The sequence below is a fragment of the Dasypus novemcinctus genome, chromosome 5 (assembly GCF_030445035.2).
Source record: "Dasypus novemcinctus isolate mDasNov1 chromosome 5, mDasNov1.1.hap2, whole genome shotgun sequence".
NCBI classification, from domain to species: Eukaryota; Metazoa; Chordata; class Mammalia; order Cingulata; family Dasypodidae; genus Dasypus; species Dasypus novemcinctus.
Window position 1 is genome coordinate 112,918,344 of NC_080677.1, and position 27,667 is coordinate 112,946,010.

The 27,667-nt window shown below is 38.6% G+C and overlaps 1 protein-coding gene across 1 annotated transcript in view; it reads left to right on the forward strand.

The window, feature by feature from the left end:
• Positions 1–27,667, forward strand: part of EXOC4 (exocyst complex component 4) — a 909,491-nt gene that overhangs the window by 779,357 nt on the left and 102,467 nt on the right. Inside the window, exon 14 of the mRNA XM_058297373.2 lies at positions 7,288–7,466. Within this exon, the coding sequence (XP_058153356.1) occupies positions 7,288–7,466 (179 nt within the window). The remainder of the gene's footprint in view (positions 1–7,287; positions 7,467–27,667) is intronic.

Here is a 27,667-nt window from a genome sequence, read left to right on the forward strand (position 1 = left end):
CCAGGCCCTCCCTAGTGGGAAGCAGGCGCTCAACTGCTTGAGCCACGTCTGCTCCCCAAGCCTTTGTTTTTGAAGGAGCTGGTTCTTTGTGGTCCTGACTTTAGTCAGCTACTGTCGTTTTTCTATTATTTTTACTACGGACATGGAAGCATGTGTTAGTCAGCCAAAGGGGTGCTGATGTAAAATACCAGAAATTGGTTGGTTTTTATAAATAGTATGTATTTGGGGTAGGAGCTTACAGATACCAGGCCATAAAGCATAAGTTACTTCTCTCACCAAAGTCTATTTTCACGTATTGGAGCAAGACGGCCATTGGCATCTGTGAGGGTTCAGGCTTCCTGGGTTCCTCCCTTCCTCAGGCTTCTTTTTCCTGGGCTCAGGGTCCCTCTCTTCCTGGGGCTTGCTTCTCTTTCCTCTGTGTGCTTACTTCCCGGGGCTCTAGCTTAAGGCTTCAGCATCAAACTCCAACATCAAAACTCCAACATTAAAAGCCCTCCACCTCCATCCTTTGCCATGACTTTTATCTGTGAGTCCCTACCCACCAAGGGTGGGGACTCAACACCCAATTGGCACAAGAGGTTTACCTGATTACTTAATCAAGTAAACCTCTGAATCCAATATGATCTAATATGCCCAGAGGAAAAGATCAGTTTACAAACATGATCCAGTATTTCCTTTTGGAATTCATCAATAATATCAAACTGCTACAAAGCACTAAGAGGTTTCCCAAGGAATCAGAAGTAGTCCTGCCTGTCCTAATTGTGTAGAAGCAACTCACTTTCCCCCTTAGCAATTTTTTTTTACGATTTATTTGTCTTTTTATTTTTTTATTTCTCTCCCCTTCCCCACCCCACCCCCAGTTGTCTGCTCTCTGTGTCCATTCACTGTGTGTTCTTCTGTGACTGCTTCTATTCTTGTCAGCGGCACCCGGAATCTGAGTCTCATTTTGTTGCGTCATCTTGCTGCGTCAGCTCTCCATGTGTGCGGCACCATTCCTGGGCAGGCTGCACATTTTTCGCTCTGGCCAGCTCATTAGGGGGCGCACTCCCTGCATGTGGGGCTCCCCTATGTAGGGACACCCCTGCGTGGCTTGGCACTCCTTGCACGCATCAGCACTGTGTGTGGGCCAGCTTATCACATGGGTCAGGAGGCCCTGGGGTTTGAACCTTGGACCTCCCATGAGGTAGGCAGATGCCCTATCCATTGGGCCAAATTCGTTTACCCTCCTTTAGCAATTGAGATTAGTCATTCCAGTCTGCAAAGTAACCCCTTCTTCTGCCTTGGTTCAGTAGCCTGAGAAACCCAAAATAGCCAGATGGCAATCTCTCCTTCTTCTTTAATGGGGTAATTGTATCTTCTGGTGGAAACCTTGTCTTTAGAACAGCATATTGCAAAGTTGCTGGGTCAAGAACCGAACCTTTTGTGATTGACTTTAATAATAAGAGGAGAGGCTAGCCCTCTTGTAATCCTTGGTTCCTGGACTCAATAACAATTCTTGTTATTGGGGTGGTAGGGTGGGGGAGTACACCATAAATTGGACTCTGGGTCAAAGTGCTCCAATATGCCATCCTTGTAAGTGATGCTCCAACTGGTACAATAGTTGAATCCTGCATAAGCCATTTCACCCTTCTGTAAGGCCAGCTCCATCTGGATGGTGAGTTTCTAGCAAGAGAAGCAAATCCCAGGGGCATGGCTCTGTCTCACTTTTCTTCCTATTGAATAAGTTTCTTAGTCAAAAACATTGTTATGTGGGATACCATGATTGTGAATAAGACATTCGGTAAGTCTGATAGTGGTGCTAACAGAAGCGTTTCATGCAAGGAAGTCAAGTCCATATCCAGAGTGTCCGTTGCAGTGTGATTACATTACTGCCCCCTCCATGATGCAAGAAATCTGTCCATTTGACTTTCCATTTGAGCCATTCCTTGCCCTTGCCCTGCTCTACTCTGTAGGAGAGGGAAACTAGCCTTTCAGGTAGCATTTGCTAGGCTCCTTACAGCTGGGTTCAGCAATAGGAAGGAATGAGGGAAGATTTGGGGGTGTGCCAGGGAGAGAGGGGAAGGGGTCTGAGGGCATGTGTGTGATCAGATACAGCACAGATCTGCAAATCAGTCACTTTGGGACCATTCGTGATAGTTCTTCCACAGTTGAATTTAGTCTGCTGAAAACGTGGATTTTTTTTCTTCCTAAGATTTCTGAGGATAACAGAATTATTTAAGCCTAAATGGAGGACAATTTGGGGCATCTTTGGCAAAATTCTCTTAGATGAATTCTTGTCAGACAGAGCTCTTTAAAGATTATAATTGTGTGGTAAAATTAAGCTGAACAGATTTAACACTCTTGGTAAACTTCTCTTAGATGAATTCTTGTCAGATAGAGCTCTTAAAGATTATAATTGTGTGGTTAAATTAAGCTTAATGGTTTAACATTCTTCTTCAGTTTCACAGGCTTCTATATGAGCATGTTGGCCTACTGATTATGAAGGTGACTCCTCATCTAGGGTTCAGTTCCTAAAACATACAAGTTTTAAGTTCTGATTTCTGTTCCTGGATAAATCAGATAATCTTTGGGCAATTACTGAGCACCTATTACTTCTGAGTTTCTGTTATTTTACCTTTTTAAGACAATGCTTATTCTGCTGCCCATTTCACTCATGAATATTAAATGTCTTCATTAAATAATGTGCTTCCATAATAACCAGAATATTGAGAGTAGGTAAAAATTCAGATCTATAAAGAGAAAATAATAATAGCCCAGTTGTTGGGTACAAGTCATTCTGGAAGTGAGATACAACATTTTAAGCAGGCTTTGAGCCCCAAGTCCCACTCAGCCTTTAGACCAAAGGCCCATTGCCTTCCATTTTGGCTCAAGTTACTATAATACTCATGTACTAGTCAGCCAAAGGGGCGCTGATACAAAATACCAGAAATTGGTTGGTTTTTTATAAAGGGTATTATTTGGGGTAGGAATTTACAGATACCAGGCCATAAAGCATAAGTTACTTCCCTCACCAAAGTCTATTTTCACATGTTGGAGCAAGATGGCTGCTGACATCTGCCGATGTCTGCCAGGGTTCAGGCTTCCTGGGTTCCTCCCTTCCTCAGGCTTCTCTCTGGGTCAGGGTTCCTCTCTTCCCAGGTCTTGCTTCTTCCTGTGCTCAGGGTCCCTCTCTTCCTGGGATTTGCTTCTCTTTCTTCTGTGAACTTACTTCCCAGGGTTTCAGTTTAAGGTTTCAGCATCAAACTCCAACATCAAAACTCCAACATCAGAAGCCCTCAACTCTGTCCTTTGTCATACCTTTAATATGTGAGTCCCCAACACCCTAATGACGTAGCCTGGTCAAAGCCCCAATCATAACTTCATCACGCCCAGGTACAGACCAGATTACAACCATAATCCACTATTTATTTTTGGAATTTATAACCATATCAAACTGCTACAACCCACATCTTCCCATTTTCTTGTTGGGATTCTTGATGTGTCCATTTGAAAGTGCTTTCTCATTTGTGCTACAGTTTTCAGTTTTTTTCAATTAAAAGGTAAACACATTCTTTGAAGAAAATGTACAAAGTACAGAGGAACAAAAAAGATGATCCAGTCACACAGTTAATATTTTGGTAACAGATATTCTACAACCTTTTTTCCTACATACATTCATTACATACATATATAATGCACACACACATATATAAATATATATACATATATGCATATATAATATGTATAATAATTTTTCTTAATATCACATGTTGTGTTCAGTTTTATAACAGCTTATTTCATGCAACTAGTTATAAATCATGGTTAAAAATAAGCTATAACGTACTTCTATGGTATCAAATATTTTCTCGTATATAATTTCTAATGACTACATAGTTTTCCATAGTGTGGATATACCATAATTTATTTAATAAACGAGAATGTTTAGAGAAAAATCTGTATACACAGCTAAAGTCATCCCTTTAAGGATATTGTAACACATTAAACCTCCACCATGCTCTTTGACACACACAAATCCTCGAAGGAATTCTTTTGTGTGTGAAATGGTTACAGCTGTCAATCAGGTATTCTCAATGTCTTGGTTTCTGTGCGCTCTCCAGGTCATTAAGGGGTGATTAGGGATTCCTGTCAAATGAGATGTCTGCTATGTATTCAACATGAGGCAGTTTGTATTTTTCTCAGTCTGTTGCTCTCCTGTTTGAGGAAGTCAAGCACATATCAGCAAGCCTAAGGGAAATGGGACAGTCACATAGCCCTGGAAGCACGCTACAGACATGCCCAGGGCCCAAAGAGCCCCACACAAGCAGATTAGACTTTTACATAAGTACATTTGTCCTGATTGTCATATCCCACCCAGGGTTACACTACATGCATAAAAATGGCTGAAAGCCTGTTTTCAAAGCTCTTTGCCTCCCCCGTTGCTTTTTAACTATCCAGCTCAGAGGCATTTTTTGTGTTATATCTACCAAAGTTGTTTAAGGGGATGGAAGAATTTATATATAAGGACAGATTATGAAAACTAAGTATTTACAACTGGACTGAGTGACAGCCAAGGGGAAGATATTTTAACTGTGTGCTGGTCTCAAATCATGGAGGAGATATTGTTTTGCCTTTCTCTGTAACTCAATTTTAGGAATATCTAAATTTAGAGGTTTCCCGAGGATGATATCATTTGTGATCATTAGATAATTGTGTCAGCCAGAAATTTCATTTAGCTGCTAGTAACAGAAACTTGAAATAGTAGTGTCTTAAACAAATAGGGGTTTTATTTTCTCTCATATAATATGAAGCCCCGAGGCATATTGTCAGGGTTCTATTCCTCCCTGTCGTCGGTATGCCAGTGTCCTTCTGTCTTTCACCTCCACCATTGTTAGTGTAGCTTCCATAAGCAAAGTCACCTTATGTTTCAAAAAGACTGACTTCAACTCCAGTCACCATTGCCGCCTTCCAGAAAGGGAGCCTGCAAAAGGGGTCCCAGCCCACAAAGTACGAGTGCTAAGAAGAGCTTTCTTGGAAGCTCCTTATAGTGACTTCTGTTTACATCTCATTGGCCGCACCATCTGCAAGGGAGACTAGAAACTTTTGTGGTGTGTTTTGTTTTGTTTTGTTTTGTTTTGAAGGTGGGCATATTGCTGTCCCTAACAATATTAGGATATTTTTTATTAAGAATGTGGGGGATAGGTAATGGGTGTTGGATAGGCAGCTAACCATTTTGTTCACCATAATTTACCTCTTGAAGATTATGATAAAAGTTTGGCCTCTGAGGCACAATGCTATTTGCTGTGGTGTTATAAATTTCCATTTGTAATAATAGCACTTGCGATCTAATCTTCAGATCATTCTTATCTATTTAAATTTAATCATCGTGTTATACTTTGGATTCCCACTAAATAAACCAGCCTTCTCAACAGTTCTAATAGTAATAGCTACAACTTGTTAGTTTTTATTAAATTGCATGGACTGTGTTATGCACTTAAAAACATCACCCGAACAAATTGCTTCAAAGTATTTCAAGGAGGAGGGGGAGTGGACGAGAAATGATGAAACAAGAGTATGAGTTACTAATAGTTGAAGCTGGAATATACATGGGGATTTATTATACTCGTCTCTACATTTTTGTTATTGGTATTTTCACAATACAGAGTTTTAGCAATCACCTCATCTAATCTTTCATGACTTCATTTAGGGCCAGTACAATTATCTCAAGCTAATGCTCAGAGAAATTAAGCAGCATCACACAGGGAGTAAGTGGCAGATTAAGAATTCAAACCCAGGATTGTCTGTGAAAGCTGTGCTCTAACCTTTGCTACTCAAAAGAAAATGTGGCCCTCAGACAAACAGACTCACATCACCTGGAAACTGATTAGAAATGCAAGATTCCAGGTCCCTCTGCAAAGACCTTTTACAAGACCCCCAGCTAAGATCTGTACTCAGTACACACACCTAGTTTGATGTACTTAGTCCACTGCACATTATTACCTCTGTAAGCCACACCACACCCAATTCAGCCAATCAATTGTGCCTTTTCTTTTTTTGTAAAGTAATCTGTTTAAATAAGCATAATTATGAGTCACTACTTAGTAGCTTAAGTATTTTTTAATAAATATTTAATTCACAGCAGTTGTTTCTTTCAACATGGAGGGTCTGCCATGGACACTGAATGCCTTTGTGTCAATTTAGCATGATCTGATTACACATCAGCTGTTATTAATCACTGCTTGGTCGACTCTTAATTTGGCTAGTTCTACTTAAACATAAGCCTTGCTTCCTCTCACTTGTCATGTTTTAGGTTTTGAAAGCCTTGGAACTTACAGAAAACTCCCCAGGTGCCTCTATCAGCCTTCTTCAGCATCAGCTTTGCTTACTTACTTGTGTATAACTTTCCTGAAAGGACATGATTTTTCTCACTAACATTCTCATTCATCTTTTATGATTTCTGCCCTCTGCCCTTCTTTGAAAGGGAGAGACCTGTGGGAACTGAGCAACCTGAATCCCAGTTCTGCCACTCATGTGTCATGTAGGCAAAACATTTAGGCTCTCAGAGCCTCTGTTTCTTTATCTGTGCGGTGGCTGTATCATATGGTCTCTGGAGTCTCTTCCAACTCCATCATTCTATAACCCCATGTAACTTGATATTTCAACCTCCAAAAAACATTATAAAGATTCTAAACACTATGTGAAACCTGGCTATTACATATTTTTCCAGATAGTAAAATGCTACTGGCATTGACTTTTACTGGTTTTCCTTTCCAAATGATGATGTGTTAATGCTTCATAGTATTTTTGCCTCAGATCCTTTTTGGAAAAACTGGTTGACTAGTAAATGAATGGAGCCTGTCACTTCAACTATAAACTGCTCTCTGAAAGAGGCTAGATCCTTTATGCTTTTGAACATCTTAAAACATTTTCTAACTGCCAGGTTAATTTGTTTGTTTTATTACAATGAATTCAAACCATGTACATATTTATTAATAGCACCATTCTATAGCAAAGAGGCGAGGGAAAAACCCATAGGAGATCAGGCACAGGAGCCATCCCCTGGGTCCGTCACCACAGAGGTCAAACCCATACTGATTCCTGTTGAATGTACAACCATCAGGGCCACGTCTTTCTTCCTTCAGAAACTGTCTCTTCCCTACCAGAATAATTTTAAACAGATATAGTTTTCTCACACACTTAAACCTGGAGAAAATCAGATGCTATAAAATTTTGACTATACTAAACTTTGTGCTAGGCATGCCTTGTTTATGCTGTATATAAAATGAAATATGTTTCTGGTTTATTTTTCAGGGCAGCCTTTGGCAAGGAGTCTGAAGTTCTTATTGGGAACCTAGGTGATAAATTAATCCCTCCACAAGACATCCTGCGTGATGTCAGTGACCTCAAAGCCTTGGCCAACATGCACGAAAGCCTGGAATGGTTGGCAAGTCGAACAAAGTCTGCCTTCTCCAACCTGCCTACATCCCAGAGTAAGTGTCTAGTAGAGTGGCTGTTGCCCAGAACAACTGAGGAACTAGATTGAGCACTTTTGTTTGAAATGTGAGGCATTTCTGTGTCTCCATATGGGAGAGTGTCCAAATTGTCAGAAGATCTATGTTAGACTACTGCTCATGCTGCTTCTTTGGTACTTTGGGATTCTGGGAACGGAACAAATCTCAGGTTCCCTGTGTGGGGTATGGGAAGCCAGAAAAGGTCCCTGTTAAATAGTTTGATGTTAAATCTTAGAAACATGAACCATGTAAGATTGAACTTCTTTGCCTCAAGAACAGAAAGAAAAACTTTTTGTCTTCCTTGTAACAACTTCTCAAGGGCAAGGACTGTCTGAGAGCTCAGGGCTGTGCACATGGTTGATATTGTCATTTTAACTGATATAAAGCTAGTGGAAAAGTGTCTGAAAAGAGAATAATAGAAGTGATTAAAGGTACTAGAAAAGAGTCTTTGAGGGAAACAATTATTCTTGAAAAGAGATGGCTGAGAGATAACAAAGATTTCAAAGAAATTACAGAATAGGATATTAAATAAGAATGGGATGCCTCTTTTTCTACCAAGAACCGATGACACAGAGAAAAATAATTTGAAAACTTTAGGGCACAAACTTTATTCAATAGCTATAAAATAAATACTTTTTTTTTTAAAGCATCAGTTCAGCAGTAAGCATTAGGCAGTTAAAATAGAGGCAAAAAAAAATGAAGTAGGGCGGCAGACTTGGCCCAGTGGATAGGGCATCCGTCTACCACATGGGAGGTCCGCAGTTTAAACCCCGGGCCTCCTTGACCCGTGTGGAGCTGGCCCATGCACAGTGCTGATGCACACAAGGAGTGCTGTGCCACACAGGGGTGTCCCCCAAGTAGGGGAGCCCCACGCGCAAGGAGTGCGTCCTGTAAGGAGAGCCGCCCAGTGCCAATGAAAGCGCAGCCTGCCCAGGAATGGTGCTGCACACACGGAGAGCTGGCACAGCAAGATGATGCAACCAAAAGAAACACAGATTCCCGTGCCGCTGACAACAACAGAAGTGGACAAAGAAGACGCAGCAAATAGACACAGAGAACAGACAACAGGGGTGGGGTGGGGGGAATGGGAGAGAAATAAATAAATCTTTAAAAAAAAAATGAAGTGATGAAGAAAAAAGGAGAAAGGCAGATGGAGATACATGAATGGAGAGATGGAAACAAGAGAGTAAAAGCAAAAAATGGAAGAAAATGATACAAAACTACCTCAAAATTTAATATTAGGATTAATACTGTTTGATTATTATTAGGATTAATACTGTTTGATTATTATTATTATATTATTTGGACCATGAACTTCAGAGTGTTTTTTATCATCACTGTCCTTTGAGAAGTTGATATTCCTTGATTAACTGTTTTCCAGCTTAGAGATGGAAGAGCTGTGGTTGAAATTCACAGGGCAGATAATTCTCCAAAGTACAGGCTGCATCGCCAGAATCTAAAAGTCCCTTAAATGCTCACTACATGGTCTCATGCTGATTATATATATCCAAGAGGACCAAGAGAAGGGACAGAAGGGATGGGGTTTCTGAGGGAACTCATATAATCCACTTAGAAATCTTTTTAAAATATTACTTCTGGGGAGTAGATGTAGCTCAAGTGGTTGAGTGCCTGTTTCCCACGTATGATGTCCTGGGTTCGATTCCCAGTACCTCCTGAAAACAAAACAAAACAAAAAACAACTCAGGGGAGCCAGTGTGTAGCTCAGTGGTTGACTGCTGGCTTACCACATACCAGGTTCCAGGCTCAATCCTTGGCCCCAGTACCTCAAAAAGAAAAAAAAAAAAAGTATATGTGTGTGTGTATATATATATATATATACTTCCTATTTTATAGTTTTTAATATAAATAATACTAATTTTTTATCTGATACAATTATACCTTTTTATTTTCAAAAATCTGTAAGAAGAGAAAATGTGTCTGTCTAGTAAGCAAAGTTTGGGCACAATAATGCATCTGAGCAGACTCTATGTAAGTAGGAGCCTTGGAAGATCTCTTCAACATTATAATTCAGTTTTAGGCAATTCTGTTGCGAGCAGTAGACTGAATTGTCAGTTTTATCTTCCAGACACATCTCCATTTCCCCCAGAAAATATCAGAAGGCACTAATTTTCCCTTTGATAATTGTAAAATAAATAGCTCTGGAAAGGAACTTATGTTTTTTCCCCCCAATTTCCTTGGCTCTTCCAAATGCAAGGTTGCTTGGGTAGGTTTATAAGAAATGTTTGGAAGATGTGCTCTTGATGGGTAGGCCACCAATATCTAATATTTAATGAAATAATCTATTATTTCCAATTGTACAGCATTCCAGTTTTCAAAAAGGGCTCCACAGGACACAATGGTACATAACCTCTATAGCAAACCACTGAGGTATTCACACAGGCTAACCTATCATCAACTGTTTTCAAAAGGGGAAGGGTGATCTCTGAGTTATGCTCAACTCTGTAATTGCACAATTTTCCTGTTGTGTTCATGTCACCAAGAGTACCCAGTACAGTTGACATCTAATTCGTGCCTTTAATCATCTCTGTTATTCTGACAAAGATCTCTTCTACCATGCCTGTTGATATTTTGTCTCCCTGCATTCAGTTCCATTTTGTAATATAAGTTGTACCCTTTCCGTTGTTCTTTCAGGGTGATTTTTCCACCCGTTGAGTGATTTAAGTGACTGTCAGCATTTTGAAGATGAGTATAAAACCCAAGTGAACTGTAATCATTACTTATGGTGTCTTTGCTAAAAACAAAGCATCAAGCGAACCTGGTTGATCCTGCTGACAAAAGCCTAGCTCACACACACTTGCCTGTTTTTTGAATTCCCAAGAGAGATGTCCAGCGATGTTTATAATTTGAACAAAGCAGGGGCTTCTCTGATAATGGGTTTCTTTGATTGTTCCATGTTAGTGTGACTCCAGAAAGGGAATGAGGGACAGTTCTTTATTATTCTTTTGAAACATGAACCAAGTTCCTACCTCAACAAAAGTGTTCCCAAGTCTGGAGACTGGATAGCATGAAGAAAATGATGGCCTTTTATCTATCACTCATGAAAACACAGCAGGATGGTATGAAATCAAGAAAACAAATGCCTTGTTCTATTAAAACTAAGAACGTATTAATGTAGCAAAGTGGGGAGGGGTGCAAACAATTATTTTCATAATAGAAAACCTTTCAGATATCACAACAGAATTCTCATCCACCTGAAACATTTCATGTCATACTGAAGAAAGTATTGCATTTTAGTGCAGGACATGGTTAACCATAAACTGTCCCAGAAGATAAGAGCTGACCACTTTTGCAAAGATAATTTTTTACCTATTTTACTGTTTGCCTAAATGTCACTCTATCTCCTTTACATTTAAAGGAATCTCCTCAGCTAATACAGGTCCTGAGTATACTAAAGTCATCCTTCTTTCTTTTTCCCTTCTATAGTCCATGATTCCTGCTCCATCTCTTCTGGTATTTACCCCTCAATCTTCCTGATACCTGTCCTAGTTAACATTTTTTTAGTTGAAAGTCAAAGACTAGTTGAAGGAAAAAGTACATAAAACTGGGAAATCCAAAGGCTTCAGGCGTGGTTGGATCCAGAGGTTCACCAGATGCCATGCAGTTACAGACATGCTTACACAATTGCTCTCTCACTCCCTTTCTCTTGGTATACTCTCTTCATTGCTTTTGATCTCAGGTAAGCCCTTTCAATATGGCAACAACATTGACCACCAGCAGCCCCAATCTTATTTAATCCCAGACAGAAAAAACATTTTGGCCAAGAGCTCCAAAACAGTCCCAAAGAGGATATGGATTGACCCAGCTTGACCTTCTCTGATGGTTCTCTCTGTTTCTCTGTCTGTATAGATCTCCTTTCTGCCTTTATCCCCACCCCAATCTCTGCCCCTCATCCCACCCCAGGAATATCTTTATGTTCAAGATCAGTTTTAATAGGAATGCTTTCAGTGCAAGGAATTTGTGCAGGAGCATATCTAGTATTGGGCAGTCAATATTAAAGCTTATATGAATTTTCTCCCATTTGTCACAATTTCAGTGTCATGAAAAGTGCACTAAATAGTATCTGTTGTTTGTAAGAATCCTAAATAAAGACTCTAAAATTAATTAATATGGATAAGAAAATTCTCAGAGCAAACTGTAACATATATAGAAGTTGTTACAGTATATTCCAATTTGAACATTAATGATTTTTTCGTATTTTATCCTTTTCTTTGAGGCATGTATTTATTGCTTTTAAAAATAGACTACATAGAACTGGGAGCTCAAAAGCTTATTTTGCCTGCAGTGCTTCCTTAGGGCCCTCTTCTCTGTCTTGGATTTTGTTTAAAAAATATGTTTCCAGGAATAGAGATTGTACAACTCCCTTGATTACACATTATGCTCTTTAAGGAATCTTACCATCTAGGAGGTCATCTTTTTCATTAAAGCCCTTTGCTTCAGTTTAAACCTCTCCCCCCAGTTCTAGTCTCTTTAGGAATCAAATGTTGAGTATTTTCTCTATAAGATACTTTTATGTATTTGAAAATATTCTCCTGGCTCCATATCTGCCCATCTCTGGTTCTTAAAGACTTTTGGCCTGCAATTTCTGAGTCAAGGGCACCCAAATTTAGGAGCCCAGATCTCCTTGATGAGAAGTATGCTTTAAGGCCCAGCAGTACCCAAATTTCTTTTTCTGTTGATGTTAATTGATGCTACAGAACACACACACACACACACACACAAAACAGTTTAGTGGTCAAACAGACTTGGGAAATATTAGGTTAAAGATAATTAAATATAATTCCATACCATAAAATGTCTGAAGTCTTTAATATGTTAACTGGGTGATTACAACAATGCATTGTCTCTCAAACTTATTTATCTGTGAAATCCTCCATCACAGAGTACTTCAGAGGACTTTTCTTTCATGAAACAACTAAGAAACACTGTCTTTTTCTACCCTTGTTCAGAATCTTTTATTTTTCCCAACACAGGTATAGGACGAAACAGATGTGCTATTACAGGAACTTAATTTCATTTATTGGAAAACTTGTACACTACCAGATGACTTCTGCAATTTTATTTATTTCACTTATTTAATTATTTTTAGAAGTGTTCAAGTCAACCAATGTAAGACTGTGGTTTCCCTTTTTACTCATTTCAGAGTTGGCTACTATTCTGACCATTTTCCAATCACTGAGTTTTTCTCAAAATTCTCAAAGATTCTAGCTACTCATACCATAATGACACATCCCAGTTCATCAGAGAATGCTAATGTGTTCTTTGTGGGGTGCCTAGGATTAATTTTTTAAATAATCTTTTTGATTTTAGAATAGTGTTAAATTAATTTTAAGTTGCAAAGGTAGTACAGAGAGTTCCCCATATACCCTATATCCAGTTTCCCCTGTTATCAAGTATCTTATATTAGTATGGTACCTTCTTCACAACTAATGAGCAATATTGATACATTATTATTAACTAAAGTTTATACTTCATTTGAATTTCCTTAGTTTTTACCTAATGTCCCTTCTCGTGTTTCAGGATCCCACTTTATACTTAGTCAACACATTACATTTAGCTGTTGCCTCTTTAGGCCTTCTTGGCTGGGACAGTTTTTCAGACTTTTCTTGTTTTTGATGACCCTGATATTTTGAGGAGTGCTGGTCAAGTATTTCAGTAGAAGTTAGGCTAAAGTTTTTCTCATGATTAGACTGGGCTTAGGGGTTTTGGAAAGGAAAACCCCTGCAGGAAAGTGCCGTGCTCGTCACATCATATCAAGGGTACATGCTATCAACATGGCTTATCACTGATGATGTTGTGGGATTGAGTTTTGTGTGGCCAATTCATGTTGTCCCCTCTAGGCAGTTCCTTCTGAATTCTACGTTGACTTTGCACTTTCCCATCTCATATTACTTTTGTCTTTTTATCTTTCTTATAGCTATTTTTAAACATAACGAATTCATCTGTTATAAGCCCAGTGTTCAGACAAGTTGAATAACTGCTTTAAAAAATGGTTGTCTGTTTTAAACAATTATGCAATTGACATCGATTATAGTCTTGTGGTTTTGAAAGGCTCTGTGAGGGAGGAGCTATTTTTTCTACCCCAAGCCACTTGATTGGGGCCTGCAGTTCTTCCTTAGTTGCTTCATGTGCTGAACAATCCTTAATAAATTTGCACAACCATATTAATTTCAGACAAAGTCATGCTGAGATTAGAATAGTTTACCTGAATTTTCATCACTAAAAATAAATTCTTATTTTAACTCATTTCCATTAAATTCTTAATTTAGATTGTTGAGTTAAAACCTGTTTGCAAATAAAACTTGCTTCCTGAGAAATGTCCTTTTAGAGTAGCAGTTCTCAGCCTTCACTGCACATTGTAATAAGTTGGGACTCTTTAAAAAATACTGAGGCTGGGGGCCACCCCCAGAGGTTTTCATATAATTGTCTCGAGGTATTGGCCTTGGCATCAGGCTGTACCCCACACAAATCAAATCAGAAATTGAGAGCCAGTATTTTAAAGGAATGGTTCTCAACCTTGGCTCACATTAGATTGCCTATTGAGCTTTCAGTCAGTGTCTTGGGGAGAGGCCCAGACAACTATGCTTTTTAATATCTCTCCAGGCTATTTCAAAAAACAGCAAGAGTTGAGAACTGCTGATTTAAACCACGCAGATTTCCTCTATAATTTCTGTAAGTCTTAATATTCAGGAAATGCTTTGTATTTTTCTCACTAAGTCTATTCTCAAAAGCTTGGGATTAGCATGACTTCCCATTTCATGGACAAGGATGCCAGACTCAGAGCTGTTGCACTTCATGTCTATACCAGAGTCAAAAAAACAATCCACTTCTGCTTAGCAGTTGCTAGTTAGCCTAAATGACCCCAAAATCTGATTTCAAACAAAAAAGTTCATCTTACCCTTTTCAAGTCAGCTAAAGGGCACACGGAACCAGATACTTCTCTAATCACAAAGGGCTGTGAATGCCAAACCAATTGAATGAATGTGTTTACAAGTCAATTTTATCATTGAAAATAAAGAAGGAAAAGTCAGGTATCTGTCCATTTCCATTCCCCAAGTACTTGGTTATGTGGCATACAAAAATAACAACTTTTTCTGGAAGCTTGAATATGAATTCTCCCTTGCTGGAGCTCACAATCATGGGTCTTTGTGCCTTAATACTAAATGAAAGATAAAATCCAGACCCTCTGCTATTTATTTTTCTGCCATGCCACAACTGAGAATAAAAATGTCCCTTGCCAAGATCTCATGGGAAACTGTCTTGTTTCAGTTTTGCTTTTGTCAAGCCATTAAGTCAAAGTTTTCCCTGTCATAATTTCATCTAATTTTTTGTGTGTGTCATTATTATTTTTTAATTCTATTTATACAGATAAGGAATTAGTGAGTAAAAATGAGATCAAGGAAATACATAGTAATACAGTTTTGGTGGAGATAATTCTGGTTAATATTAAAACGCTACCTGACTCCTGACATGTGAACAAGAGTTACATCGAATTTCTTTAATATTATAATGTACAGTACAACACCTTAATATGTAAGCTATACTGGGTTTTTCTCCAACTACAATATCATGAAAAAATTCTCCCTGGGCTTCTTTTTAGTCACTATATTATCTACTATTACATTTTATTTCTCTGATGGAATTTTTTATGGTTTTTTTTTAAAAGATACATAGATCACACAAAATGTTACATTAAAAAATATAAAAGGTTCCCATATACCCCACTCCTCCCACACTGAGGGAGTGCTGAGTTCCTGTCCTGGGGAGCTCTGTCTCATTCCCCAGTGGAATGGCAACAATCCCCCAAGTGCAAGGGCAAAGACCAGTGAAGAAGGATGTCCAATGTTGGGCCCTTGATACTGATGACTATGTTTATGAGTCTGTATGCTTGAAATTTCAACTAGACCTAGAGCTGCAGGGTACCTGAGTTACCTCCTGAGAGCCTCCATGTTGCTCAAATGTGGCCACTCTCTAAGCAAACTCAACATGTAAATGCTTTGCCTTTCCCCCAGCATGGGACATGACTCCTGGGGATGAGCCTCTCTGGTGCCAAGGGATTACTACCAACCACCAGCTGGTGATGCAACTAGAAATAGACCTTGAATAAAAGGGGGACATGGTAAAGACAAATAAGTTTATATATGGCTAAGGGACTTCAAAATGAGTCAGGAGGTCATCAGAGGGGTCGCGCTTACACACATCTCAGCAGGATCCCAGAGACAGCCAAAGTAGATATAACTCCAAGTAGTGGTACTCCTATGGGCTACAGAGACACCCAGGTTCTACCATCATGGTAGATGGCTCTGGAGTTCAATACCTTGCCAGTGGGCCCTAATTTGGAACTTGTGCTCCTGAGTGTGATGGAGTTGGACTCAGATGTGACCTTTCTACACATGCCTCTTCTGTTACTTTTACTAAACCTGTGTTTGGTGCTGGGGTTGGTGTATACTCAGAAGACTTGAATCTCTGGACTGTCCATGTGACAGCTTGGCCCTGAGCCTCAGCAGAGTTGCAATACCTATTCTCCGGTTCGTTGGACTTACCCAGGTCAGTTAACAGGGAGGTAAGGATAGTCAACCACCACACCAGGAACAGAGAGTCCACATCTGCAAGCAGGAGAATCGCATCCATCAGCCATGTGGGATCTAAGCCCCCTCTTGATTTAGAGATGGAGTAGACATCGCCATCCCGGGTCTGCAGGAAGGAGGAATAAAATATGGATTAGAGTGGACTTACTGATATTCTACTGTAGAGCTATTGTGACTCTAGCAATGGAATAAATTGTATCATTGATGTAGAGAGAGTGGCCATAGAAGTTGCTGAGGGCAGGGAAAGGGAAGAAGAGGTATGATATTGGGGCATTTTCGGGACTTGCAATTGTCCTGAATGATATTGGAGGGACAGATGCAGGACATTATACATCCTGTCATAACCCACTGAATGGACTGGGGGAAAGTGTAAACTACAATGTAAACTATAATCCACACGGTGTAGCAGTGCTCCAAAATGTATTCATCAAATGCAATGAATGTGCCACGCTCATCTGATTATTTTTAATTAAAAATCCTTGCATGGTAATATCTCTCTGACTTTGGTATTTACAAGTTACAAATATTTATAGACTGTTATCAGACAGTGCCTCCTCAGACGTTGCTTAGCCTAGCTCTGCATATTTAGTTTCTCTAATCATATTTCCTAGGTTAGGCTTTCTATGATCTTAATCAATTTTTGGTCTTATTAGTTGTCATTTTCTTAAGCTGACTCTTACTGGTTCCAGCATCATTCTTTCAAATCACAGTAATCTTCATCTCCCCACCTATCTGTGTTTTTCTTTTAATTGATAGGATCATTCCCCTGCCTCTTCTTTTGTCTAGGAAGCATATTATGCATATTTGACTTTAAAGTCAAGCAGACTTGGAAACAAATCAGGCAAGTGATTATATCACCATAGTAAAATTATTGAGCCTTTCTACGCATTGGTCTTCTCTCCAGTTAAACAGAAATAATTATACCTACTCAACAGGTTGCTATAACCATTAAATGAGATGATGAACTTGAAGTTTTCACCCATGGCTGACACGGTGTAGGTACTCTTTATGGGGTTCCTGGAATTACCTCAGTGAATCTTATCACTAGAGCTCTCACTCATTGTGATCCTTCTCTAGCACAAGGTCTTCACTCTTCTCTAATCCCTTAAGACAGGCTTCTCTTTTTTCTCCTCAATTCTTGTGTTTGTTTTCAAAACTATATTAAAACTCTGTGTTCCTGAATCATTCCTCATAAACCATGGCTCTCAACTAGAGTGCTCAGATGTATCTGAGGCATGAGGATATGTCTAAGAATGGATCACATCTGAGAGATGCTTCTGTCTAACAGTGATTTTCTGAGAAGCCAGGGTTGAATCTGAAAAGGATCGTCTCTTTGTTCTTCAAAACTGTGGAAAGAGGGCTCAGCTATTATTAAAAAACATGCCAAATTCAAACATAATTCCCTTCTTGTCAATCAGCTGGTCATCTGTAGAATTCTTCGTCCTGTGTTGTGTACTGTGGGATTAAAAAGCAGTACCCCACCTCCCTCTACAAGGAGGTGATTATCAACTGTGGAGCTGCAGAAGGCTAATGCTGTGGGCATTTCAATGTAATTATGGACTTCTAAGTATCTATCCATAAAGAATTATGAGGTCTGTTCTTTGAAAATGTCAACATTTGTAACCATAAGGGAAATATTTTATTAAAATATGATAATATCATGGATGCTTCAGTGTGGTGGCTGGGAGCTGAATTGATTGTATCTTCAAACAAAGCTATAAAATGGAAACAGGAAGAAGAAATATAAATGAAAATCTCTGGGAAGGGGGAGAGGCAGATGTTGAAAAGCAAAATAGGGCTCTAAAATGGCACACTGAACTTGTAAAGCTAGACTGAAGACAGAGTGGAAATGCAGAATTTCCCTGAGCAGCAGTTTGGAGAAGCAGCTACTATGGCAGCATGACTAGAACAGGAAATCTGTGGGGACTGATTTGGCTACCAAACAGAAAAGTTAGAAACAGTGAAAGATTGTACTTGATTGTAATGTTAAAGCTAAGCTTTTATCTGGAAAAGTCCTCAGCTAGTTGGGTGCTTTAAAACCTGAGATAAGTCCACTAGCCAATGTGAAACCATAATATTTCTGAACTCCATTCTATAGAAAGTGTGTGCATTTAATTCCTCACCCTTGAAACTAGGTTTAGATGTGTTACAAAATGCAGTTGGTGAGGAGAAGTGAATCCTGACAGTGAAACAAAAAAGAGAATGGAAGTCTGGCCTAGATTTACTGGAAGGAATCACCATCATTTTGTAAGACTGAATTTAGAAAAATGTGCTAAATGGTAACTGGATATGCTTTCTCAGACAGCTTATTACTAATCAATAGCGCATAAAGACCCTCCCCCCAACGCCAGCCCAAGGAAAGGGTAGTGAAGGGGTGGTATGTGTGAATGTGTGTACACGTAACAGCCTGGAATGATCATGATGATGATAATGGCACACATCATTTCAGGGACCTTTAAAATCATCAATTCTTAATCCATTAACCCTGCCTCAAGCTGTAGTTGACAGGGCAGCCTTTATTCTCTCAGTTTTACAAAGTATGAACATGAAACACAGAGGTTCGGCCATTTGCCCAAGGTCAAAAGTGAGTCAACAACAGAATCTAGACTAAACCTGACAGTTTTCAGAGTGCAGACAATAGTGTCCAGAAAAACAACATAGTCACCTGTTACAAGTGTGCCTCAGAAAACCAAAACCAGCGTTTCCCTACCGAGACAATGCCCCTCTTCAGCTGCCTCTCCGAATTACAGCAGCCAGGTAAATACCATCATGCTATGTCTGTTGTATGAAAGGCATTGAAAATGCTTTAAGGGAAACGGACTTTGGCCCAGTGGTTAGGGCGTCCGTCTACCATATGGGAGGTCCGCGGTTCAAACCCCGGGCCTCCTTGACCCGTGTGGAGCCGGCCATGTGCAGTGCTGATGCGCGCAAGGAGTGCCGTGCCACGCAAGGGTGTCCCCCGCGTGGGGGAGCCCCACGCGCAAGGAGTGCACCCGTGAGGAGAGCCGCCCAGCGTGAAAAGAAAGAGCAGCCTGCCCAGGAATGGCGCCGCCCACACTTCCCGTGCTGCTGACAACAGAAGCGGACAAAGAAACAAGATGCAGCAAACAGACACCAAGAACAGACAACCAGGGGAGGGGGGGAAATTAAATAAATAAATAAATCTTTTAAAAAAAAAAAAAAGAAAGAAAGAAAATGCTTTAAGAGAAGGAGTAGGGGAAAATGATCTTGACATTATTTCATCCATTTTAGGAAGCCGAAGTTTAAACGCCGTAGCTCAAAGGGATCTATTTGGAACCAGACTTTTCAGTCCTGTGTTGAGGAAATGTTTCTATTTTACTTTATTATCCTGAATTCAACACAGTAAATTATACAATAACAATGAAAAAGACATTCTTCTTCATAAGAGGTGCAGGTATTACTATATACCAGGTGTAGGTCTCCAAGGCACAGTGTTGCTTACTAAGAGCAGTTAATTCCATGTACTAACATCTTTACACTCTGGTTTTTGAACTCTTGACGGAGTTGCCTGGAGTTCTTAACTAACAACTTAATCCAATTTTTATGAAAGGGAGAATAATGACTTTTTTTTCATAAGACTGATGAAAGACTTAAGTGTCTTTATAGAAACCAAGACTACCTGATCAGATTCCTCTAGGAAGCAAAAATCCTGTAAATGTCAGGAAGATGTTACATGCAAGAAAACCCCTTTGGTCAAATTCATCTAAAGAAGGTATTTGTAGGTGACTTTTCAGCAAGTCTGTCAAAAGCTTCTTGCTACAGATAAAAATTCAATAACCTTTCACTGTGGATGTGCCACAATTATCACTCATTTAAAAACAGGCCCTCTAATAGAGTATTTTATCTTACTGGACAGTCTCTGCATTGTTCATTATTTAGTGTTTGCTAAGCTGATGGCACTTCCACAGCACTTCTCTTATCTCTGCTTCTTCAGAATTGGATTTTATATTTCCGAACTGGTCAGATATGACAAGTCATTTTCTTGCCTCTTGTCTTTTAAGAAATGCAAACTTTATTTCTTTTTCCAACAATCACCACTTAAAGATTAAAGTTATTGGAAATGTCTGTATTAACTAGTGTTGGGACATGCAGTGGCAGACTATTGTATTTTAATTGCAATTGGGGTTTTCACCTCTTCTTTTTCATTCTTTTTATTTTCTCTTATATGTGTATTCTATATCTTTTTGGAAACCCATTCTGCTAAAATACACAGTGTATGGCAAAAATGAGGTATTATGAAGCTTGATATGATTAGAAGACAAGGCATGGTATTATCGGAATTATTATATTATAAAAGCTCAGTCAAAGTGGTGATAAGCTATGTAAGTGGTTCTCTCTGTAAATATAGACTGTCTTCATATAAGAAGCTTCCTGAAAAGAAAATGATAAAGTCATTAGTCTGACACCCAGGGGAGAGATACTTGTTCAAACATCATCTCTTTCTGTGTATAGCTCATTATTGAAATTTTTAACTATTTTAAGCCTTAAAAAAATTCTACTACCTTTGGTTCAGAAAGGATTATATTTAAAATATAATCTGTAAATTTATCCATAACACATAAACACATGTTTACCTTTGTTTCAGACTCTATCTTGGGCACTCTCACTGAGCAGGGCTATTTTCTAGTTAAGATCAAGTCTTTATCTTCTATTATAATGAATAAATTCCTGGAGATTTAAGTGAAGTAGCTTGAAAAGAGGAACAGAATAAATTTGCCACATTTCCTTCTCCTCCATTTGAAGCTCTCTCTGTGGCTCTACTGAGGACTTGTCCATCTTGTCCAAGAGAGTCTCTCAAACTAATTTTAGGGAACTACAGAACTTCACTCAAGAAGTGGGATGCCAAGATTTTGACCTTTTATGGAGACAGTTTTTTAAACAGTGATATCAAGATACTGGAAAAGATTGTCTACCAAGAAATTCTCACCAAAAATATAAATTTCAAGATTTAACGATAATTGTTGTAAACATCAAAATAGAAATAACACCATAGTCTTTCATCAAACAACAATACCAAGCACTGTCCTTTAGGATTAGCTTTATGAAGAAAAACATTTGCCCAAGCTTTACCCAAAAAGAGATGTTTAGGATGTCTATCATGTCTGCTTCTAAAAGAGAAAGTGTGATTAAAAAGCCACCATCATATTTTTGTTTAAAGGTACCACAAGCCCAATTAACGCGTTTGCTCAAGCCAACAGCCTTTGAGCTTTTCACAGAAATCTTGGAAATGTGCTAGAGGAACACCCCCACAAAAGAATTTTGCATAAACGGCTATATCTGCTTCACTCCAGGAAGCAGAGCATGGGTCACTGACAGACAGATGGCTGCCAGAAGCACCACCAGCAGCCGGAAACTCCTCCCACCACCTCCCATTCCTGTAAGCCAACTGCTCTTCCTCAGCTCCATGCTCAGACTTTCTCTCCTTTGTCCCAGCTCTACCATGGAACATTGGGGCGAGACTGACATCTAATGCTACTTTCCTGCCTTATCTTTGTTCCTCAGCACCAGTATAACTCAAAAGAAGAGTATGGGCTTCAGTTCAAATCCAGTTCTGCCACATAATGGCATGACCTTGAACAAAGTATTTAATTATCGCCAAGTGTGTATTATACAGTTAATTATCATCACCAACTGTGTATTATACCTTCTCTGTATTATAAATCCTTCATAAGATTGGAGGATTAAGTCAGCTAATATAGACACAACACCTGGTATAGGGTCTGGCAAACTGTGAATCTTTTATCTCTTGACAAATGGTAGTTGTTTCTTCTGCTTCTTCTCTCCTTCAACCCTGTCCTCATTCTTGGCCATTCTGAGAATAATTATTTCTGGCCCTCATTTTGCTGCCAATTCTTGCCCTATTGGTACTCAATATGAAATAGCTAAGTCTGCCTCCAATGTTTTTTCCCCCCTCTCCCTATCTTTACTGTTGATAGCTGGGCCATCTGCCTGATAAATTAATTTCACTGACCAGGGGTCTTTGGTGGATTACATTTGAAATTATATTGTAAGCCCATAAATTTAAGAGACTTCTAGAACCCATGTGGTCTTTGAATTCAGGCAGGGAAAAGGCTGTATTTATTCAGGGTCACAATGAGTGAAATGTGAGGTTGATCTTCCAGCTCTCAGTCAATGACTTTCTGTATATACTTACGCTTATATGCATCAGGAGTTACAGAAACTAAGAGGCTGTTGCATTGTAACTTTAGTAAAGACTATTTAAAAAACAGCAGACCATCTAACTCCAGAGCCCTAAGTATCTCTGAAGCTCTCCAGCTTGCTACACCAAGGGATTTTGCCTGGATTGAAGCAAGTTTATGGAATATTGCTAGTTAAGACCTACCAAGCTTCAGCTGGGCACAGTTGAGGGTGTAACAAATGATCTGGTTACTGCTTATTCCTTCTTTTCCTCTGGGGTACTAAAACATTTTAAAAGGAGTTCTTAGTGTCCCAATTCTGCTAGGACTTTCATGGTATTAGCTAGGAATGGAAATTAATATTTGAGACCAGGGGTACTTCACATGTTTTTTGTTTACTACTTTCCAACCACTGATTTGCTAATATGGATGATGTCTTCTGATGAGAATTTTAGCAGCTTTCTTGGATAGGATAATAGTAATGGTAAAATTATTATATGCCAAGTTTATTACATTATTTCATCTAATCTTCATGACCTATGAGGTTCACTCTTCCATTTGTAAATTGTGGAATTAGTATGCAAACCTGAGTGACATCACAGGCCCATGCTCTTAATCATTACACTCTATTGCCTTAAAATGAATCACCATTTCTTACCACCTCATGAAACAGAAAAAATAAAGAGCCCCAGCTATTGTCTTCCTTCCACTTACAGGGAATTCAAATTTTACAGTTAAGATTCAAGCTTACTGTTCTGTTTTCTGGATAACTTTTCAGTGTGGGATGTTCCTGACCCAGGGAGTATGTAGAACAATACATGGGGGGGCAGTGAATTGGAAGAAAGTATGAGACTGTTTACTTTTACTTTTTTTTCAGCATAACAATTTAAGTTTTCTTGTCTATAATGTAAGAGATGACCCGGGAGCCCTCAATTGGGCTTGTAAAGTGCTATATGAGAGGTATCCTGAGGGAGCCCCCAATAATTCTACAACAAAGGAGGAGCACCCTTGGTGCCCCCTGCCATTCTTTCATTTTCAGCATCTTGTAATATAGTGTAGTTCTTACGTGCCAGTGAAGTAGATTTATGGGTTTCATTTCCTAGTTTTTACTTACCTCACCTTCACAAAGTAATTAAATGGCTTAAAAGGGAGCCATGGATTGAAAAATAAGCAAGAATAAGCAATAAGAAAATGGCAGAGTTGACTTGTTTCTTGTTTCTGGTAGGGCTCACATGACTAATCGTCGATGTGACACCATTAGTCACATCGTGATGTTATCTAATCAGTAATAACATTCTAATCAGATATGACTGGAAATTAGCAAAAGAACTTGAACTTGTCAACAATATTATTTGGAATATAGATTTATATCCACTGTCATTAACATGAGCCTTGCCCTGACTATATATGTGCCTTCAGATATTAATAGTTTTAAGTCAACATAGTTAGGAAGACAAGAATTATGTTTCATCTTTATCTCATCCCTAATTTCTTTTCTAAATATATTTTTAATGTATATACTCTATTAGTGACATAATAAATGTGTGTAACTTACACATAACTAGATGTACATGCATTAATGATCTGGGCTCAAAAATTTGGTACTTATGGAACATATAATCAAAGGGGTTTAAGGATCACTTTTTGTAGACATTATTATCTCCCGGTAGAGATTTATGGGACCACAGGACAGCACTGCTATTATTTTTTATGTCCTTTTTATTTTGTTTTGTTTATTTTGTGGATTGTTTCTGAAAATATGGCATAATTAGGACTTTAGCAGCCTCCAGATACTTTCCAAGTAATTTAATGTGAGTGGTAAAGGAAAGAAATGACCCAAATAGGACAGGATTTTCTGATAGAAAACAAGAGACTAGTAAAAGCATAGGGAGGAAGAGAAAGAGCCATCCCTGAGCCTAAAGGAAAAAATTGCAAAAAAGTTTTGAAAGAGCATCCTTGAAATGCATGTCTTTATTATAAAAACATTTCCCCCTCTCTTCTTTGGGACACAGAGGTCCAGCTACTTTCTTTAAAGAGCCTGAGTAAATCATATTATAAAATACTTCTGGAAACAGCCCGGATTGTAGCAATGGGCTCCTCTTTCATCTTGTCCATCCTTAAGTAGTCATATTTATCTGGCTTTCTCTCCCCTTTTCTACAAAATAGAAAAAAATTTACCTTGCCTAAGACCTGGGTTATATTAACTTGGCCAAATAAAGGATTTTGAAATGATTCTTCCCTTATGTTATATTTGTTGTAATTATTACAAAGTGAAGCATGTGATAGCCAAAAAAGACAATGCTGGAGTATGCAGACAGTTGATGTTTTTTTTAATCTATCATTGAGTTACACACCACCCCAAAGAGTTCTCACAATTCATTGATTTGACTGTGCAGTTCTTCTGGTCTCTTTGGGACTCACTCAAGTAGCTGTATTCAGCTTTCAGGTCAGCTGGGGTTGGGCTCATGTGGCTAACGTGGGCCTCTCTTCCCAATAGTCTTCCATCCATGGCTTCTTCATGGCATAAAGATCTCAGGACAGTTCCAAAAAGGCAAAAAGGGAAACTGTACACATAAGGCCCAGGCTCTGGAACTCACACAACATTACTTCAGCCTCTTTCTGTCTGTCAGTGCAAGCCATAAGGCCAGCCTAGATTCAAGGAGTAGGGTAAGGGGCCCTGCCTTCTGATGGGAAGAAGTTCAAAGAATTGTGGCCATCTTTAATCTACCACACTTGGTGAATTTTAAGGAAACAACACCAGGAAAGATATATGACTTTTTAAAAAAAATACATTAGTACAAGGCTATTTTTGCTTCTTCCTTTTACTCTTATGTCCAAATTTTCAATGGCCTTCCAACAGTCACACCCAGGGTGTTTTTTTCTGGATCTGTCTGCAGTCCTCTGGAAAGTAGCAGAAGTCCTTGACACCATTGCAAGTACTATCCAAATCTGTCCTGCTGTAAAGGGGTCTAGTAAGCAAAACTTGAGTGTACCAAAGAGGCCGTACCTGAGGCAATGGAGCAGAATGTATTTGCTTGAGCAAGTGTTTATGGCTTGATGTTAAGACATTTTCTGAGTGCATTGTCAACTAGCTCCTGTAAGTCACCTGCCTCCGTGGGAGCCTTGTCTTAGCTGGTCATGGCTACTGGAGGCCTTTGGCTAGGATTGTTTCTTCCCATCCCAGATTAATATTTCAGAAGAGGTTCTCCCACAACTCTGACCACACAAATGTGTCTCTTTTGTCACTGGTCCCCATGAAGGAGTTCTAAGGAATCACTTAATCCACATGCTTCATTTTACAGACAAGGTAACTGAGGGCAAAAGAGGAGAGTAACTCCCTCAAGGTTGTGCTGCTAGTTATTGACAAATTTGAGGCTAGATTCCCGGTCTAAGCCAGTTAGAATTTGAGTCATCAATTTACTGATGGTAATTTAAACTCTAGGTATGCATTCAATGGTACAGACCAGAGGGTAAGATGAGGATATATTAATTATTTATAATTAATCAGTTTGGATTGTAAAGACAATATGTTCTCTATGCATTTTCTAAAAAAAGTGGTATTTTCCAACTGATAATCCACTTGATTTATTTTTGTCAGCATTAGGACCATATATAGAGGCTAAAATGCACAATTAAACTGATGCTGTCTGTGTAGTATTCCTTGAAGATGTACTCAATAACTGGTTCTGTATTCATGGCTTAAAATTATCTGAATTAAGTCTTGCAATGCAAGCATATTTCCCAAAAGTTAAAGCATTTCTTCCTTAGAGATTAACTTGTAACATGTCTTACTGACTGGATTGTTCATAGGGATTTTTTTTTTCAGTTAGACCTTTTATAAATAGTTTTGTTTTAAAGGCTGAATAATCGTAGACTCTTAAATGTCTGATTGACCCTGAATAGCCTTAGAAAGGTTCACAGAATACTGACACTTCATTAATGCCAAATATAGTGGAATTTTTAAAATAAAAATAAGTGTGCATTCATTTAAAACTTCTGCCATAACTTTTAAGTACTTAATTTGCATAACTATAGTCTTTAATCTTCAATAAATTCCTGGTGACAAAGCATAACTTAGTCTAAATGAAGATTTTCCTTTTAAGGATCTAAAGAATTCAAACTATTCTAGTCTTTAGATTAAGAAATAAGGATTTTTAAATGTTAATGGAGTATTTTCTGTGTTTGCTATTTGGATAATGGATTATTCTATGATTTCCTTTGTATACAATTCTTTACTAAGGATCATTTCTTAAGTTTTCACATACATTGTGAAGCAACAAAAAAGCTTCATTATCACAGACCTTCTATTATGTTCAGCAGAACCACTGGAAACATCTAACCAGTTGAGAAATACGTCCCAGTAAAGTACTTGGAAGGGCTGAGAAAGAAGAGTAGTGAAAAAAGCTATTCAGCTTGAATTCATTAGGGGTCAATTACCCATGTTGCAATTCACTTAATTTTCTGCTTTCCACACTGAATTAGTCATCTGAATTAGTTAACTACTCAGCCACCACTGGCAGACCAGCCAGCAGTCTCCCTTCCCTCATCAATACTGGTCGCTGCAGTATTTGCTTAGATTGTAAACAAGCACCAGGTAGAAATCATAGCCAATCTGAGTGTGCTACATAGGGCCTAGTGGGTCCTTCATGTTGATATAAATGTTGACAAGGCCAGTATAATTGTTAGTATCATTAATGGAACCAGTTCAAGGGGTAGCTCCTTGGACATAGCCGGCACTCAATAAATGTTTTATCAAGTTGAAGCAAATTAGCAAAGTGCTTCCAGTGAAGGCCTGGAATCTGCTTCCATTTGCTGAATTGGCAGCTAAATCTGCCTACAAATGAACCAACCCTTTTTCTTGTTTCTGCTGATATTTCCATTACCTTTTTTATTTTTATAATTACTTACTCACTCACTCACTTACTTACTTTATTTATTTATTAAGATCTCTCTCATTTCAGGCACCGATAGTAACAATTATCTTAGCACAGGAAGATTCCTCCCAAGCCATCCATTTATCTCTGTTAATAATTTCTCTAGGATTAAAAAGTATGATTGCCTTTGAATTCCCACAGTATTATGGTCATTAACTTCCTTATTTAAAGCAATATATTTAGCTAAATGCCTATTTTATCCCTTGCTAAATGTGTGTTTTATATACTGAAAATGTTCATTCTAGTCTTTTACTTTGACTTGTCTTTATTTTCCTTAAACTATCAGTACCTGCTCTGGCACAAATATTCATGCACTTACTAATGAATGGGTTCTGTTCCAGAAGTTCTTTTTAAAATTAGCTGCTCGAAGCTATGGATGCATTTCCCCTTTAGAAACATTGTTATTTCTGGTTTTCGTTTTGGACATGATTTTAATCTCTATAAGTCTCAGTTTTCTCATCTATAAATTAAGATCAATAATG